The sequence below is a fragment of the Macrotis lagotis genome, chromosome 3 (genome assembly GCF_037893015.1).
Source record: "Macrotis lagotis isolate mMagLag1 chromosome 3, bilby.v1.9.chrom.fasta, whole genome shotgun sequence".
Taxonomy (NCBI): domain Eukaryota; kingdom Metazoa; phylum Chordata; class Mammalia; order Peramelemorphia; family Peramelidae; genus Macrotis; species Macrotis lagotis.
In genome coordinates this window covers 259524026-259541482 of record NC_133660.1, presented here as the reverse complement: position 1 = coordinate 259541482, position 17457 = coordinate 259524026, and the positions used below count along the sequence as shown (strand labels likewise).

At 36.0% G+C, this 17457-nt stretch overlaps 1 protein-coding gene across 10 annotated transcripts in view; it reads right to left on the bottom strand.

Annotated features, from left to right (window-relative positions):
• CD44 (CD44 molecule (IN blood group)) overlaps window positions 1-17457 on the bottom strand; it is a 91266-nt gene that overhangs the window by 22027 nt on the left and 51782 nt on the right. For 4 of the 10 annotated variants that reach the window (XM_074230468.1, XM_074230470.1, XM_074230469.1 and 1 more), the window contains exons 6-13: window positions 15799-15906; window positions 14254-14376; window positions 12181-12303; window positions 10614-10724; window positions 9639-9764; window positions 7440-7556; window positions 5123-5242; window positions 1371-1457 (exon numbers count right to left, since the gene is read on the bottom strand). In XM_074230468.1, coding sequence (XP_074086569.1) covers window positions 1371-1457; window positions 5123-5242; window positions 7440-7556; window positions 9639-9764; window positions 10614-10724; window positions 12181-12303; window positions 14254-14376; window positions 15799-15906 — 915 coding nt within the window. The remainder of the gene's footprint in view (window positions 1-1370; window positions 1458-5122; window positions 5243-7439; window positions 7557-9638; window positions 9765-10613; window positions 10725-12180; window positions 12304-14253; window positions 14377-15798; window positions 15907-17457) is intronic. The other 6 variants (XM_074230472.1, XM_074230474.1, XM_074230473.1 and 3 more) reach the window with 6 other exon arrangements.

The window sequence follows — 17457 nt, the reverse complement described above, 5'->3', positions numbered from 1 at the left end:
CTCAATAAATGTTTATTGAATTGAATGAATTTCTTTCCTTGTTTTGGAAATGAATTATGAATGACTTTGGGTGTGGCTCTTGGACAGTGTCTGGAGCTACGAGGTGCCAGTGAGGCAAGTTTGTCTCTGCACAGATCTTTTATGGTAGTGTTGTATGATTTACTTTATTTGTCTCCATGACCTTGACTTTTAAATTTGCCAAATAATAGCACTTGGTGATCTTCCTACCCTGGACCCAAGCTGGTTGGATTTTTACAATCCCATGATTATCTACCAGCTGCTTTCTTGTTTAAAAGCATCTGCTCCATCCCTCCAAAAACAAAAAAAAGCATGAATACTTGTCTTTTCTCCATAGCAAGGACTTCCTTTCCTTCCTTCCTTCCTTCCTTCCTTCCTTCCTTCCTTCCTTCCTTCCTTCCTTCCTTCCTTCCTTCCTTTCTTCCTTCCTCCCTCCCTCCCTTCCTTCCTCCCTTCCTTCCTTCCTCTCCTTTTCTCTGTCTTTCCTTCCTTTCTTCCTTTCTTTTTTCTTGCTCTCTCTCCTTCCTTTCTTTCTCTTTCTCTCTTCTCTTTCTTTCTGTCTTTCTTTCCTTCCTTTCTTCCTTCTTCCTTTCATTTTTCTTCCTCTCTCTTTGCTCCCTCCCTCCCTCCCTTCCTTCCTTCTCTCTTTCATTCTTTTCTTTCTTCTCTCCTTCTTTGCTTTCATATCTTCCTTCATCCCTTTCCTTTTTTTTTTTTGGAGGAATTCTGTCTAGTAGATAAGGTATTATGAATTTATGCATAGAGGCAAGACTTAGAGTTAGAAAGACCTGAGATCAGATCTTGTCTCAGAAATATTGGATATGTAATGGTAGGCGGGTCACTTAATGACTTAGTATGCCCCAGGCAACTCTCTAAAACCCTGAGATGCCAATCTACTTTGGTGGAAGCCACACCAAGAGTTCTCAACACAGATGAAATTACAGGTTTGGATCCCAATAAAAATGGAAGTAACCAGATAGAAATATTTGAAAACCATTCTCATAGTTGAATCAAGTTTTTTTCATAAAGAAGCCAATCCTTAGAGAATTGAGGCATGCAATCGTGTATTCCAAAATTATTCACCCAAAGTCATTGGTTCTTGAGCATAAAGAATATGACAGAAAAACAACCAGGAGACTATACCCAATTCACCAAAAGCAAAGTAGACAGTTGAAGCATCCACCAAATTCAGACCAACAACATGCAAAATTGAAAATCTCCCCTAGAAGTAAGGTTGCCTGACGGCTCTATTCCTCCACCATGATCTAACACCAAGCAAAGCTGAAGGAATAGATAAAGCAGGAAGACTGGCTACTAAAGCATGGGAAAGGGATTGAAAGCTTTTTTCTTACGAGTGGCCATAGGAGATTGGTCTGTGGTGCCATAGTCTTCTATCCCCCCTTCCTTTGGATCTGTAGTTGAGTGCTGAGTTGCTGTATCTGGAGGAGTTGAATAAACATTAATAATCTGTTTCCTGAACATTTATTTCCAAATCTTTTGTGTCTCAGATCTATTTTTTTGTTTTTCCTACATAAATATATTGATGTAACCCTTTACACAGCTTTTTCTGACTGTTCTAAATATGGACATAAAAGGCACTCTGCAGCTTATGAAAGAAATAGACCTGTAAATTATGGGAGGTGCCCCAGGGCAATGAGATTCACCAAGACTTCAAAAACACTGAAAGCCTGTTGCAAAATCTAAGTGACTAAGAGAACAGCACAATTTATTTCATGTGGAAAGCAGAGAATGAAGGAAGGTGAGTTCACAAATCCCATTAGTATCAACATTGGTCATATGAAGATCATAAGAAATGGGAAACCAGGAGGAGAAGAGCTAGAGGGGAGGACAGAATAAATGTCTTAATTAATTTGAAAAACTACCTTGTGGGAAATAGATCAGAACTGCTTACCAAAAAAGTCACAAGTAGGAGATATAGAGAAGTGATAGGAAGATGAATTGTAGTTGATACAAGGCATTTTCAGCCAGAAGCCTTCTAGGAAAGACTGGAGAATCACTTGTCAGGGACAGACATTGAAGAGACCATTGGGTTACCATTTTAGAGTTCAAAAATTCTAAGAAGTCATATAGTCCTTCCTCCCCATTTTACAGATGATGAGATCAAAGACCAGAGAGGTTAAATACTTCCAAATCATGTAGATTTGAACTCTTTGGTCTCTGAGGTCCTGGCTGACACTGGGATTCTTTGCTTCATAGTTCAACCTGATTACAAATTTACCAGCTCTTCTTAATTTAGAAGTTAGTTGTTTCCAAACTGATCTAAATATGATCATGGAGGTTGCCTATAAGCCTCTGCATTGAAGTCATTTGCATAAGACTTGAGGGAGAAACTCAAGCTCTTCCCCTAAGCCCCTAAATGTGTCTCCATACAAGCATACAAGAGCTCCATGAACCCTAACTCAAGAATCAAGAATCAAAAAAGAATGTCCTACAGATGACTATGTCCCAAAAGGACATAGAAAGGTAAGTTTTCCAGAAAGGTCTTATGAAAAACTGGAGCCTAAAAAGAAGTCTTACTATAGGAGGATGCAGAATCTAACTCCCGTATTTTACAGATAAAAAAAAAAGAAAAGAAAACATGGAAGAAAAAAATCACTTGCTTAAATCCCACAGGTAGTAAGTAAAGGACTTGGAATTCAATTCAATGCTCTTTCTATCTCACTTCTAAGTAAATATTGCTCATATCCATTGGGCTACTGGCAAAAGGCAAGGTCAATCAAAGGATCATAATCATAAAATTGAAAAAGATCTTAGGGAATCTTTTAGTGTAACTCCCTGGTTTTACAGATGAGGAAACTGAGACGAAGAGAGGGACAGTGCCTTGTACAAGGTCATGTAGTTTATGTGTCAGAGTTGGAATCTGAGTCCAGAGTCTGGCATACCAAAATGAGTTTCCTCACTCTCACTTGTACCCATCAGATAGAGACTACATGTTTCTTCTGGTCTATATTTGCTAACTATATAGATAGACTATATAGGATGGACAAGGATTAAGAAAATCAAAGAGGAAAATAATAGCTGAAAGAAAAAAGGTTTTAATTTTTATCAGGTACAGGTATGCCTCACTTTATTATCGTTATTAATTATAGGAATAATAATATCGAGCATTTCTATAAGGACTTTAAAATTTTCAAAATACTAAAAAAATTCTTTCATTTTATTCTCATAACAACCCTAGGAGGTAGGTGTTATTATTAATTTCCATTTTGCAGATGAGGAAACTGAGACAGACAGAGGATAAGTGACTTGCTCAGGATTACAGATATTAGCTGAGAAATATTGGACTTCCTGACTCTTTGTTGACATCTTTATAGAGACTTCTGGCAGGAAAGGGTGGAGAGAGATGAACAGAAGTCAAGGGAAGCTTTGGAGAGTCTAGGATTGGAGAGACTTGAAAATGGGAAGGAACTAGTAGGAAGAGTATAACTGAATATTCGTGGAAAAAGTGAATTTGAAGCAATAAGATCCAGGAGAAGGTGAGGGGGATGAGATAGAAAGTATAAGTATAGAAACTACCCTTAGCATTGAGTATAAACAATTTCTTCTGGAGAAAGGCCGAAAGAGTAGGTGTTGATACTGAGAAGTGTTGGGAAATGAGCCCTATCAAGTAACTTCAAACTTCTCATTGAAGAGGAAATTGTCACGTGCTCTAAATCTGAGAGTTGGGGTTTCATTAAAAACTTGAGGTTAGAAAAGATTTAGAACATACCATTGCTTAGTACTACCTTATTTATCTTATCTTATAGAGTCTATTGCAACATACAGATAGAGATATACAAATGCATAGATATGTTTCCTATTGTTCTTCAAAAATAATTATTTTTTAACCTTAGTATTGGGATCCAGAGCTCTTGTTAATTTGTAACATGTTTGCTATAAATTGAAAATTTTCATTCCCATATTGTTGGTCATGGATGTTGGGAATTTTTCATTTCTGGAATCAAAACTTCCTGGAAATCTAACTTCACTAACACAGCTGTCACAGGAATCATAGGAGAAGAAGGTGAAATCGGGGGAGGGGGGTAGTTTCTTATCAAAGTCTAAGACAAAAGATCATGAGATGTTCAGTATGTTTTCCATCTGTTGTGAGGTGAGAATTAATTAGGATTACAAAAACAGGTTAGAGTGGCATCATTATCTTTTGTTCTTATAAAGAAAAACAAATCTATTCTAGTATCTTGCATTTGCATTGTCTGTGAGATGCCAGATAGAAATGTATTGAAGAAACTAGTGCCATATTCCGCAAGGGAGATGCTTTTATTCTTCTGAAAAGCCAACACAATTCCCTTCTTAAGAATGAGAAGCGGAACAATACCAAGGGTGAGGGACCTGGAGTTTTGCCCCATGGTGCTCACCGCAGACTGCAAAAGGAGTGTTTGTAGCCCTTCAGCATTGTGGAACTAGAGAACTTAGAAAGTATTGAACAATAATAATTAGTTAAAATAGGAAATTCCCAGATGGCAAACTAAGTGACTCTCCTGTTTCGATGAGTTCTTCTCAAGGATCTCTGATCTCCCTTCCAAGGCTGAGTTTCCTCTCTTAGAACCTCTTGCCCCAAATACATTTTTTTGTACTAGTCTGAGCCTCAAAAATACCAAATTATAATTTTGAAAACCAAGATGAGAAATTCCCATATTAAAACTCCTTTCTGAACCCTTAATAATTACTAATTAAAATCTAGTCTTTTAATGCAATTTGCCAAGACCCATTTCTCATTTCCATGTTTTTATTTTTGACTTTGCCCTAGGTTATGTCTCTAATTAATTATCTCTGCCTAAGACCTATAAATAAATTAAATTGGGGAGTTATCCCTCTAATTGTTAATGAAAAAGTCCATATTCATGATAGGACTAACTCCTCTTTTTTTTTTCTTCCCAAAAGGTAGTTCTCCTCCAAGCCTTCAGCTCAAGACTCCCCTCCACCTATGCTGAAACTAGTATTTGAGAGCAGTTCTTGCTAAGTGATTTATTAAAAAAAAAGAAGACAACAAAAGAAACAGTAACTAAGAACCAGTGCACAAGTTCAAGTAGTGAATCCAAATGGTGTCTGATTATGCTAGCATAAGTTGCTTGGGAATCATTACCCATGTTTCTTCTTGTTGGATTGTAGTGCTCCACTGGATGAGAAATTGGGTCAAGGTAGCCTATCCATGTACCATCTTGTCTCTGGGAAGTTGTTTCCTGCCTGGAATTTGTGTCCTGGGCTGTAGATATTAATAATGATGTTGTTAAACCAAAAGTTTTTTAAGTTAACAGTTAGCTGGCAATGTGCCAAGAATCACTTTTTTCTATTTTCCTTAAGATGACTAATAGGAACATCTATACCTGGTATAGATGGCAGTAAAGTAGGGAGGGATGATAAACAAGAGAAAGCTTGGATTCTATTTGGTTCCAGATGTTATTAGAGGATCCTTTATTCATTCATGCTTATTTTCTTTGTCATCGGTTTATGAATCATTTGCACTAGAATCCAACAAATAAAGATTAGACACCAATAGCAGGTCAAAGATGTGGAAGTATTCTCCCATTCCATAGTGCTCCAACATCCTAAAGATACTCATTTCTATTTTGAGATGTGAGTACAACAACATGGAGTGAATGTTGTTATATGTCTTTGAGAAGGGAGTTGGCAAAGATTCTTAATTTGTTGAGCATGAATGAATGGTTAGTCATCTCTGAAGTCTAAAGAGCACCTGTTCAAAAGGCATTTCTTATGACATTTAGATTGATGGCAGAAGGGACACCTTAATAAGAAAGATGTCTATTTTGTGTTTATAAAATTCAATCTACCAAACACTTCTCCAATTTGTCAGGAGCCAAGGAAAACAGAGGTTAGAAAGTTATTAAAATTGCTCTGGAAATCATCCACATTGAGGGTACACAAAATACACCATTTTGCCAAGAATGACCTGCATTCAGAAGGCAAAATGCAGGTGAAGGTCAAGAAAAGGTCAGCTCTTTGCACAAGAATTCATATTGTAAACCATACTAAAAAGGAAGGCCATAATAGCACTGAAACAATTGAAGAATTCTTGGGTTCTTCACATATCAAGAAACATTATCTTCTTTCTTTTACACAGAAAGAAGGGCAAGCAGAGTTTAAGAAGCCACCATGATAACCATGAAATTTTACTCCCACTAACCATAGTCCAAGAGGAGAGAAGGGGTATTACCTCCACCCAAGAAAGACATCCTAACATCAAGAACAAATCAAGGAAATTGGACATGACCAAAAGGCCAAAAGGCATCAAGGAACCAATGTTTCTAAAGAAAAACATCTTGTCCTAAAATTCAAGTCCTATTTCTTTCCTCAAGACACAAAGTGCCTCTAACTAATCCTCTTATATCCCCACAACCTTCATAGAAGCCTATGGAGTCATCAAACATGATGGAAATTTGAAATACAAACTACTATCACAAATTTCCTCAAGTCTCAAAATAAGAAAGAGAGTGGGATAAAGTCTCACAGGGAACTTCCCTCCAGCACAAGAAGCAAAAATAATAATAATAATAATAATAATGAAATCATAGAATGTTAGAGATAGAAAACACCTCAGAAAGCATCAAATCCCCCCTCTTCCATTTTTTTTCAGATAGGAAAAACTAAGGATTAAGGAGTTAAAGTGACTTGAGACTAGGACTACTGTATCTTTTTTCTTAAACTAATACACTATATCATACTGACTTTTTGCTGAAATCTTAATTTTCTTTCTCCCTTAATCTTTCTTTATTTCTTCCTTTTATTCCTTTCCCTCTCTTCCTGCTTCCTTTTTTTCTCAATTTATTTCTCCTTCTCTCTCTCTCTCTCTCTCTCTCTCTCTCTCTCTCTCTCTCGCTCTCTCTGTCTGTCTGTCTCTCTCTATCTTCCCTTTCTTCTTCTTCTCCTCCCTCTTTCCTCTTTTTCTCCCTCCATTTTTTCTTCCCTCTTCCTCTCTCCCCTCCCTTTTTTCTTTTTTCTTGAGAGGTAGAAGCAGATTTGTAATTTTTTTAAATAAGGAGAACTCCTGGTATGGAAACTTCTTTCACTGACATAGATCACGAACTCTTTGGCATTATTTTTGAGCATTTCCCAGGGCAAAGAAAGGTTAAATGACTTGCCCATGGTTGAACAGCCAGTATATGATATTAGTGATACTTGACTCCAAAGGACTGATATTCTAACCACTTTTCTATGTTGTATTTTAATGAAACTCAAGGGCCTCTTGCCATGTGACTTGCTACAATTTACATGTGACAACTGTTTAAGCCTTTCACCTGTGTACCCTCATCATTCACATAATGTAATATGGATGTCTTGTGGCACCTCCTTAGAGATTGACCTTTAAGCAGGGTCTTTAAAGCATTATCAATTAGAGGAACTTCTAATCAAGATGACTTTAGAAAGTATCCAGAACCCATTACCCGTTGTCTCTGCTGTTGTCTCAACATCTTCTGGTTGCTGAGCATCCCACCAAAACTGTCCCCCTTCATGCTGTTGGGTTGTTGTTTCTTGGGTTGTATGGCTAGGTATGTCCAAGGCTGTGAGAATGATGGTTGAATAAATGGTGAAAGCATTATCAGTTGATAGCTCCCCACCAAATACCATGAGGTACCTCACTTTAGAGCACCAGGGTTGTACCAATGAAAGCTGAGAGAGAGAGGGAGCAAAGAAAAAGACAAGCATTTTCTAGTTCCCTAAGGCTAATGACTGAACTTCTCATCTTAGCATCCTCTAAATTTTATTACATTATATTTGAAATTTGAGATTTTTCTAAGAAAAAAATTTCTAGGCATTTTGACAAAACAAATGGGAGCAAAAGTAAATGTAACGATCATATGAAGAGAGAAATTATAAAAGGAAGAAGCCATTTTCTGTGCTCACATCTTTGTAGTTGTGACTATCCAGAAGAAACAACTGTGGCCAAAAGAAAATCAGAGACAGAGAATGGAGGAGTTGGAAAGGGCTTTAGAAATGATCAAGTCCAACCTTGTCATTTTAAAAAAGGAAACAAAAGCTCAGAAAATAGAAATGAATATATATATAAATATAAATAATATATATAAATTATATATAAATATAAATAATATATATATATAATATGTAAATATAAGGTAGGAATGCTTGTTAGTGGCAGACCAGGAAAAGAACCCATGTCTCATTTGCCCCAATCTAGCAATCTTGTCCTCTTTTTCAGAACATTGCATAACTTCTCATTCCAATATGTCACTATTGTTTATTCAACGAAAATATTCTGTCATATACACAGTAGAAACAGTTTTCTTTTTACTTGACATGTTCATTTAATAAGGCTCAAGCCACTTCAATATTGCTATCAAATTGAGAGATAGTAATTTACATTGTATAGTAGGGGTTTCATATAATTTCTACAGTAATCCTTACATGATGAAGGGGAGGAAGGGTAATTACCAGGTTGACTCCAATTTACATATACCCTTTCCACATCTTTAACCAAATCTGACACAATGATAATTGCAGAAGATATGGCATTTGATTGGATGAAAAACTAATTATCTCCCCTTTAGGGATATCAATTTTTACCTTATATTTTTGATTTCTAATATTTATATAGTTTTTTTCATGATTTTTAAGACTTGCTCAAAAGAAAAATGGCAAAGGACTTGGTCTTGATGTCCTCTCCATTCTCTTTATTCAGAGCATGATATCAACTCTCAGAATATATATGCCCAGACTGCCCTTGCTTTAGGGTAGGTTCTTTATTAAGAAGGTCTGAAGCTGCTAGAATGATGATTAAATCAAGTATGAGGACATTTTCTAATACTATCATCAAAAATAGAGGTATATCATCTATTTTATGTCCCCCCCCTTTTGGTTTGATTTTTACACCCCAAGGGCCAGTCATCTATACTAAAATGGTACATAGGTGGTGGCAATGGAGGATGAAATGAAGTACACAATTTAATTTCTAAAGACTAAATACTTGAGAAACATGCAAAGAAAAGTATATCCAATCATGCATTCTAAAAGCTAGAATATAAGGTTTGAAGGGAAGAAATCCAAAGTGTTTGAACCAAAGAAGCAATGAGTTTGACAATGTTATAAGAAAGAGTAGAACAGTAGAACAAAACAAGATAGACTCCACCTATTCCCTTAACCCATCTACTGCACCAAAGGTTAGAGAAGAGGTTTTGTTATTTATCTTTCATAAAATGAGATCCACAATGGAAAGAAGGAAAGAAAAAAATTGGAGACAAATGAAAACCTTTGTTGGAAATTAGGATAGCAAGAGAAAGGGATATTCATTCAGTTTTCTTTCTAAAGATGTAGTATCAGTGTCATTTGTCCAAAAGTAATAAAGACCTTGAAGACAAGAATTCAATTTAAAAAAACAAACTTCCAGGAAAAACTTTAAACACCAAAACCGCATGTAGACCACCATGTTGGACATTTTGCCTGTTTATGCAACCCAACAAGATTACATTTAAAAATAGCATTCCCAGTCTAAATTAGCATATGAAAGGAAATTATTTGGAAGACTTCTCCCCCAAAATTTCCTTCTGCTACATGCCCAGTTATGTTGATTGGTGATCTTTCTACTAGTTCATCTTTAAATCAAAAGTGTTGAAAGTTAGCCTCCTTACTTGTACTTGAAGAATGACGTCCATCAGGATCTTCATGGTTTTCACCAAGAATAACAGGAGGCTGTGATTCTTGGGTTGAATTTTCACCATGAGCCCTATCATCACTTCTGTCCGTGTCCATAATAGCTGTGATGATGATTATAAATACACTCTTGGTTGGCCAAATGCTTGAATCATTTTCTTGCAATAGACTGTACCCCGTTCACCCATTATAATTATTCTCTTAGAGAAGACATGTTAGAATTTCTTCTTTTAGGAGGAAGGAAATTTATCCCAAAAGAATTTATCTCAAATGAGTTTCCTTTGACTATTGCCAAATGTCACAGGTAAAATGGTGCCTGAAATATTTGATCAACTACTTGTTAGGGAAATGTACTTCAATATTCAGGGATCTGTGATTCATCAGTGTACCCCTGCCCACATTCCCCATCTCCCATTGCCTATCACATCTCTTCTGGGCCTGAATACAGGGCATCTGTTAGTTACTGAGTCAGAAAAGCTCATCCCCTTGTGACCAAAGAAGTGATAAACCTCTCCAGCCTTGGTTAATCTGGTCGTCTGATGGGGCATAGAATTAATTGTGGAACTCATAGTCAAAGTATTTTCAACTTGGTGGGACCCATCAACTCATTCCCTCCATTGACAAAGACTTTCAAAATTCAGGATCCCATTCATGCCCACAATGAAGTATTGGAGGAAAACTTTAATGAAGATCTACAAACATAACCTTTAATATTAAAGGACTACACAATAAGTTATTCTAATTCATCGATTGTTATTGGAAAAGCCCGTTCAGTTTGGGGATCTTAGATTAAACAACTACAAAAAGATCTCAATGATTGTTACAAAGAGAGTCATGAAATTCACTAAGGCCATTTAACTAAAGATTATCTTACTCTTTCCTTTAGGGCTTTTCAGATGCATTAGCATCTCAGAGTCAAGAATATTTAATTAAATATATAGATAAACCATTACCAGTCACTTTTGTTGTTGTTTGAGGTTGTTCTTCAGGTTTTGAGTGGCCATGTGCCCCATGGTGCCAGTCTTGGATCATTTCTTGACTTGTAGCACGGGTTGTGGCTGAAGCTGTCACAATGATGGTTGAAGAAATTATGAAAAAGCTACTTGCTGAGCTTCCTCTGACAGCTTGAATTAACTTTTCTCTTTATTTTATATACACAATAAGCCAAAAAGATGTATAAACATATACATCTGGTTGGAGTTGGAGGAAAGAAGAAAAGCAGAGAGGGCCTTCGGTTTGGTTCAGTAGCATTGCCAAGGATCTCAATACCCTTGCCATCTTGTCTCATCCCCTGGGTCTTCAGGACATGAGATCTTCATGGAAAAACTTTCCAGGTACTCTGACCAAAGCAGCAACAGCAACAAGCACAATAGAAAAAACATCAGCCCTTCACCAAGGCTGAACAAAAGAAGCCAAGGCCTTTTGAATCCATGCAGCCTGGATTCCAAAGCCAAAAGAACCAAGAATCTAGAGCAATGGCAAGTATTATATATTTCTGTACTCAGATGGCTTTACCAGCTATGACAGAAAGCTACAATGGGCTCTTGAAAAGACCATTTGAATGAATCAACAATAGTAATGGCAAGAAATACCAGAAGCAAGATCTTTCCCATTGATGATGACACAAGAGAAATTCTATCTCTTATAGCCACATAATGGATAGTTTCAAATTATACTTTGTTTGCCAAATACCCACAATCCTCTGCCAATATACAAAACACACACCAATGTCAAGCCAACCAGAGCCAATGAAAAGAGCCACTAGAAAAGGTCTATGAGAGAACCACCACCACACCAGCTCACCACACAGTTAAGCATCTAGCAAACACAATGTTTTCCCTCAAATCATCAGCATTGAAATGTAATATATATATATATATACACATATAAATAAATATATATATGAAGGAAAATCAAGATACAATCAATATCAGTACATTTTGAGAGAGGATTACTCACAAATACTATACAATCCTTTTTAGCACTTTTTAAACCAATATATACTTGCAACAAATAGAAAATGTTATCAACTCCATTTAACATGGAACTTTTAAACATTACCAATTAACCAAAAAAGCCACTTTAAAGATTATAAATCACTTATAAGAACCAATTTCTTTTACTCCAAAGGTATCAGAGATTATTTGGGGGTCAGGGATAGAGGAATTCTTACTAAGCTTTTGACATAGGAATTAAGACTAAGGAGAATTAAGGAAAAGTTTATTACAGTACTGAAAAGGCGATCAGTAATAACAAACCAATTCTTTTAAATTGTGAAACATAGAAGCTCTTTAAAGGAGGGTCCTTTTTTTCCACATTTCCATTTTTTTTTCCAAAAAAATTTTGTTGTTATCAAAGTGATGCTAATCCTTGCTCTCTAGATTCACCAACTGATAAGAAGGATTGTTTCAAAACCACAGTCTTGGATCATATTCAATCTTTCCCAAGGTCTTACCAATTGGATGCCTTTAGTTTTATTGCCACAAAATGATTCTACTGTTATTGATTTATTATTCTTACTGGTACTGAAAAAATCTTCATCATCATCAATGCCTGATCCAGAATAATTGGGGGATTTTTCTGTTTCTTCTTCGATTTCCTCATTTGGTTCCGGTTCTGCTGAGGCGGTAGTTGAGGCCATACCTGTTGTAATGACTTGTTGTTACTGAGTGAGCAAAAATGTAGGCAACCCCGTTTGACAGAATAGGAAAGTTAAACTTAGCTGAGTTAATTGCCTGACATCACGAAAAGAAAGTAGAAGGTACAGACGCATTACCCAAGATTTCCAAATTCTGGTCCCTAAAGGAATTTAACAGCTTTGGTACTAAGCACAGTGTTCTGAAAACTAACCAGAAAGCAAAATGAAAAAATAAGCCAGATTACAATTATTCCAAAGAAGTTATCAGCCAAAACTAAGATGTTTGAATAGATTTCTTACTGCATAGAGTAAACAAAACCCATTCATGCCAATGAACTGGGAAATGAATAGAAGAGCTTCTTGGGTCCCTATCAATTTTCCAAGTCTACTTCAGAAAAGTTGTGACTCCAAACAAATATCATCAATTCCTGGAGTCATGAGCCTATATCTCTTCCTAGGACACAAAGTGATTAGTAATGCTACTCTCCTTACAAGTACTCATTTGGATAGAGTCGCCAAGGAAAGGAATTCAAAGAGCCAGCAGTCAATTCATAAACAATATTCGACATGTCCTAATCAAGGTGAAGCATAAGAATGGAGAGATAGAAAGATAGATAGATGGATATAAACATGGACATAAATATCTATAGAAACATATATATATATATATACATACATATATATATATATATATATATATATATATATATAGAGAGAGAGAGAGAGAGAGAGAGAGAGAGAGAGAGATAATTATGTAGGCTTGGCTATAGATAAATATTCACATATATGTATATTTATAATATATATTCCTATCCAAAATAAGCATGCTCCACTTTGATTAGGATGAATCCCATGGAGATCCACAAAATCAAAAAATTCATCTAGAACTCAGAATAGAGTAAGAGAATATATATTTAGCATTTTTACCATGAGAGGTTTATTAAGATTCTATCCATTGGGGGTTGAGGAGAAGACATTTTTTTCCTTATTCCTCTTGGATAGATACTTAAGAAAGAAAAGATTCAGTCTCTGAAATGACTTCCATGTGTCTTTTGGAATAATCCCTCTCACTAAGAATGAGTCCCCTAAATGCTGAATGATAAACTGCTAGGTGTTTTCTAGTCAGTATTCTGGTTTTGAATATATGGGTATTTATCTAAGGGATTTTTTAAAAAAATCATTTTAGAACCTCACATCATTTCTCTTGCAGTGGGATTCACTTGCAAATATTAACCTCTCAAAAGTCAGAGAAAGGAACATTTTTAGCACTAATCAAGGATCTTTCCAATTAAATTGCAAAAAGTTTAAGAACTATTGTTCCAAAGGTATAAATTAAAAACACATTTAAGTTATATGACAGATAATTTGTTCTGAATATATTTCTTTGTGGAAGAAACATCATATAATATCTAACACAAGACCCTGTAAGATGCCTATACTATTAAAAATCATCATATGATATGAAAGCTACTTTACAGATGCAGCTTTGATCTCATCAGTTTGTCCATTCATATGGAGGTACAAGTAAATACTCATTGTAAGAATAATTATATTTATTAGTCATTGAATGAGATAGAATTTGCTCAGTTTTTTGGTCTTTTCAAGAGATTACTTAGCAATTGAAGATTCCACTACCACCACCCCAAATTTCCTAAAAATATGATGTCTTAAAAATAAGATGGAAACTCTATAAGTCCTTCCATTAGGCTTCCTTTCATAATTACATTAGTTCTTTAGAAGATAGAAGACAGAGCCTAACTCTGCATAGTAATATCCTGAAATCTTCCTCAGGCCACTTTCTCCTCCCCAATTCCCTATCATTGATCTTTTCTTCAATTTTTAAAAGACTCTTGAGACCCAAAAGGAGAATGACCTTTGTCAACATTCTCAAAGACCAAAGAGAACCAATGGACTTGTAAGAAAGTGTATGAAAAGAGATTTCCAGAGCCCATTACCAGCTGTCCTTGTGTGCTGCTGCCTCTCACGTTTTGAAGGCCAGAACCATTGGGAAAACCAGTCAGAGTCTTCTTGTTTCCTTGCTGTTGTCTCATGGATTGTACCACTAGGGCTGTTCAAAGCTGTTTTGAGGGTAGTTGAATCAATGGTGAAAGCATTACTTACTACTTCCCAGAGAACAGCTTTTTTGTGTGCATACTATTCTTTTAATGAATCAAGATGATCATTTATACTTTAATAGATAGAAAGATGAAAGGAAAGCCCAGAAACCCATATATTATTTTGCATTACCATGACTAGATTTCAAACCATCAAATATCATCTACCAATACCTAATAGCAGCCTCCTAGATATCAGGATATAGCTAACATTTGCAGCCAGATAACCCAAACACAGAATTCCAGATAGACAAAGATGGACAGAAATAGAAGATGCTGAAAAATCACCCCAATAAAGTCAAAATTCTCTAATGTTATATACAACTACTTTCAAGTAAATACTGATTCTTTGATGAGTCATTGGGATTTTTGTTTTAAGGAAAGAAAACACCAAGAAGGAATGCTAAACAAAGGTCAGTTACATGACATGAAGGATGGGGATCTTTGATGATCAATTAAGAAGTGTACAGATAGCCATCAGAAGACAGAATAAGACCAAATTCCAACAGAAAAGCTAAAACAGTCATAATGTCCTTAAAATACTAAAGGATGATTATTAAGATTCTTCTTTTCAATTATTTAAGAATCCCTAGAAAGGCCCAAGAAGGAACAAGCCAGAAAGCAAGTATTCCATGCACATCTTGCCCTCCAAAGACAATCTTTATAAACATTTTTTCCCATACATCATGCTTTTACACCATATCTACCCCTTTCTTGCTACCTGTCTGCTAATAAAATAATAATACTCTCTAACAAATGGCACTTCTTTTGATGAAATTGACTGAACTAAGTTAATCCTATTCTCTCATTTTGTCACATTCCATTTACTTTTTCAGATAAGACCCCCAAATTTATCTGTTCTGTGTTTTCTAAACAGTAGAGGTATTTACAAAGATATAAAGGTGGTTTAATAAATCAAGTCACTCAACTTCACAATGAAATTGCTCATAAAACATGTAACCAAACAAGCCATTTTCTTCCAGTTCCATGATATAGAACTACCTTCTGTATTAATCTAAGTTGGTTGAGAAAAAGCAGATGAAAAAATGACTCAGAATTGTATCTTCTGGATATAATCTGATATAACATCTTCTATTACAAAGGAATCTTTTGGTCATAAACTTCTGAATGAAAACAGCCTCCTTCCCACTTTACAGAAACTTTTACATTAGGGAAAAAGGGAAAAAAGACACTAGATGAATTTATAATCATCTTCATTATTGAGAATTGAGGGTTGCTATATGAGAAAAGGACCAGGCCCTTTTCTCACCAGGAAAATTGAAGAACCATTCATTGGAAGCTTAAGCATAGACAACAGACTATTTTCTTTCATCTGACCAACTTTCTATGAGAACAACTGATAAAAATCACAACATGACTTATTACCTGGCTTGGTTGTTGTAAGATACTCAGTCTTAGGTGGTGAATGAATAAACCACGACCACATCCAATTCTGCTGCTCCTGAGTTGTTGTTTCAGAAATGGAATGAGTCTCTGAGTACATAGGGGTGGCAAATCAATTACAGAAAAGTTATTTTTGGGGTCCCCACACCAGGAAGGTAGCGTTCTTTCTTTACATAATGCTCATTCTCTATAAAAAGTCTCCTTTATTATGATGGAACTTGGAGAAGGCAGAGCATTAGAAAAGCCCCATCACTGGTGTCTTAGAATATTTTTTATACTTTTTTAACAATGACAGAAATGTGAGTTCCTCATTGACAGCAATCAAATGTTATTTTTCCTCCCAAATCCACATCTTCTAGTAGACATTGGTCAACACAAATTAACAACCCCTTAGCAAGGACTTAAAATAGGATCTACCATAAAACTAGGTTTCGGGCGGCTAGGTGGTGCAGTGGATAAAGCACCAGCCCTGGAGTCAGGAGTACCCGGGTTCAAATCCGGTCACAGACACTTAACAATTACCTAGCCTTGTGGCCTTGGGCAAGCCATTTAACCCCATTGCCTTGCAAAAAAAAAAAACCTAAAAAAAAATTGGGTTTCCATGGCTCCTTTGATTAGTGCTTTGTAGCTGAAATGATTGCATTCAGAAGTTGCCATGTTCCATAACTTCAACATTGACTTGGGTCACTAAAATCAGCTTTTCTCCAAGATCATTCTAAGACACAGGTCTTAAAAATTTTCTTTTTCCACCCCATACTTGAGCCAGAATTTTGGTACTAGCCTTTTCTTTTTTGCCACAGGTGAATTCCATCTTCATTGGCTATGATGAAGGCTGAAACTAGGGTATCCTTTAGATTGTTTAGTTCCCATTAATACTTATGTCTCCTTATGTGTTTTAATGGGATATACAACCTATTAAAAGTGATTATCAAATCATTAAAAGCCTTCTTCAGTGATCTATAGTGTTGCTTTCTTCCCATTTTAAATGTGGATTGAGTATTTATTACCACCATATATGCTTAGAATGAAACAAAGAAAAAATATTGTGACCTTTTCAGATTGTGAATGCAATAACTGAAATCATAGAAATCTGAAATATGTGTATAAGCTAGAGAAAAGCATGGAAATGTTCAGTTTGCCATCAAATTCGGTTTTTTTTTAGATTTTTCAAGGCAATGGGATTAAGTGGCTTGCCCAAGGCTACATCGAATTTATTTTGGAAGAGGATATGCTGGGGAGATGGAGGAGTTATAGGATAGAAACCGAGGTCAGACAGAGGGAAGACTTCAGAAATAATACCCCCCCCAAAAGATCAACATTTAAACAGGAAAAACTCCAGTTGCCAAGTTCATTTGTACCATTGAGCAATCATAATAGCCAAGAAAAAATAGAATGTGCATGATACCCTTCAAAATTCGACTGCTGAAACAAATCTAACATCTCCCAAATCCATCACATACTGCCACTGTTATCCATTGCCAAGACACCATGGCGCTTACCCAACAACCCAACAGGAATAAACCAAAAGAAGACCACAAAACAAAAGCAAGCCAAGGGAGGCAGGTAATGTGGAAAGAGTCCTGGATTTGGAATCAGAAGACCTGGGGGCTGCCATTTCAGCTTTCAACAAATTTGCCACTC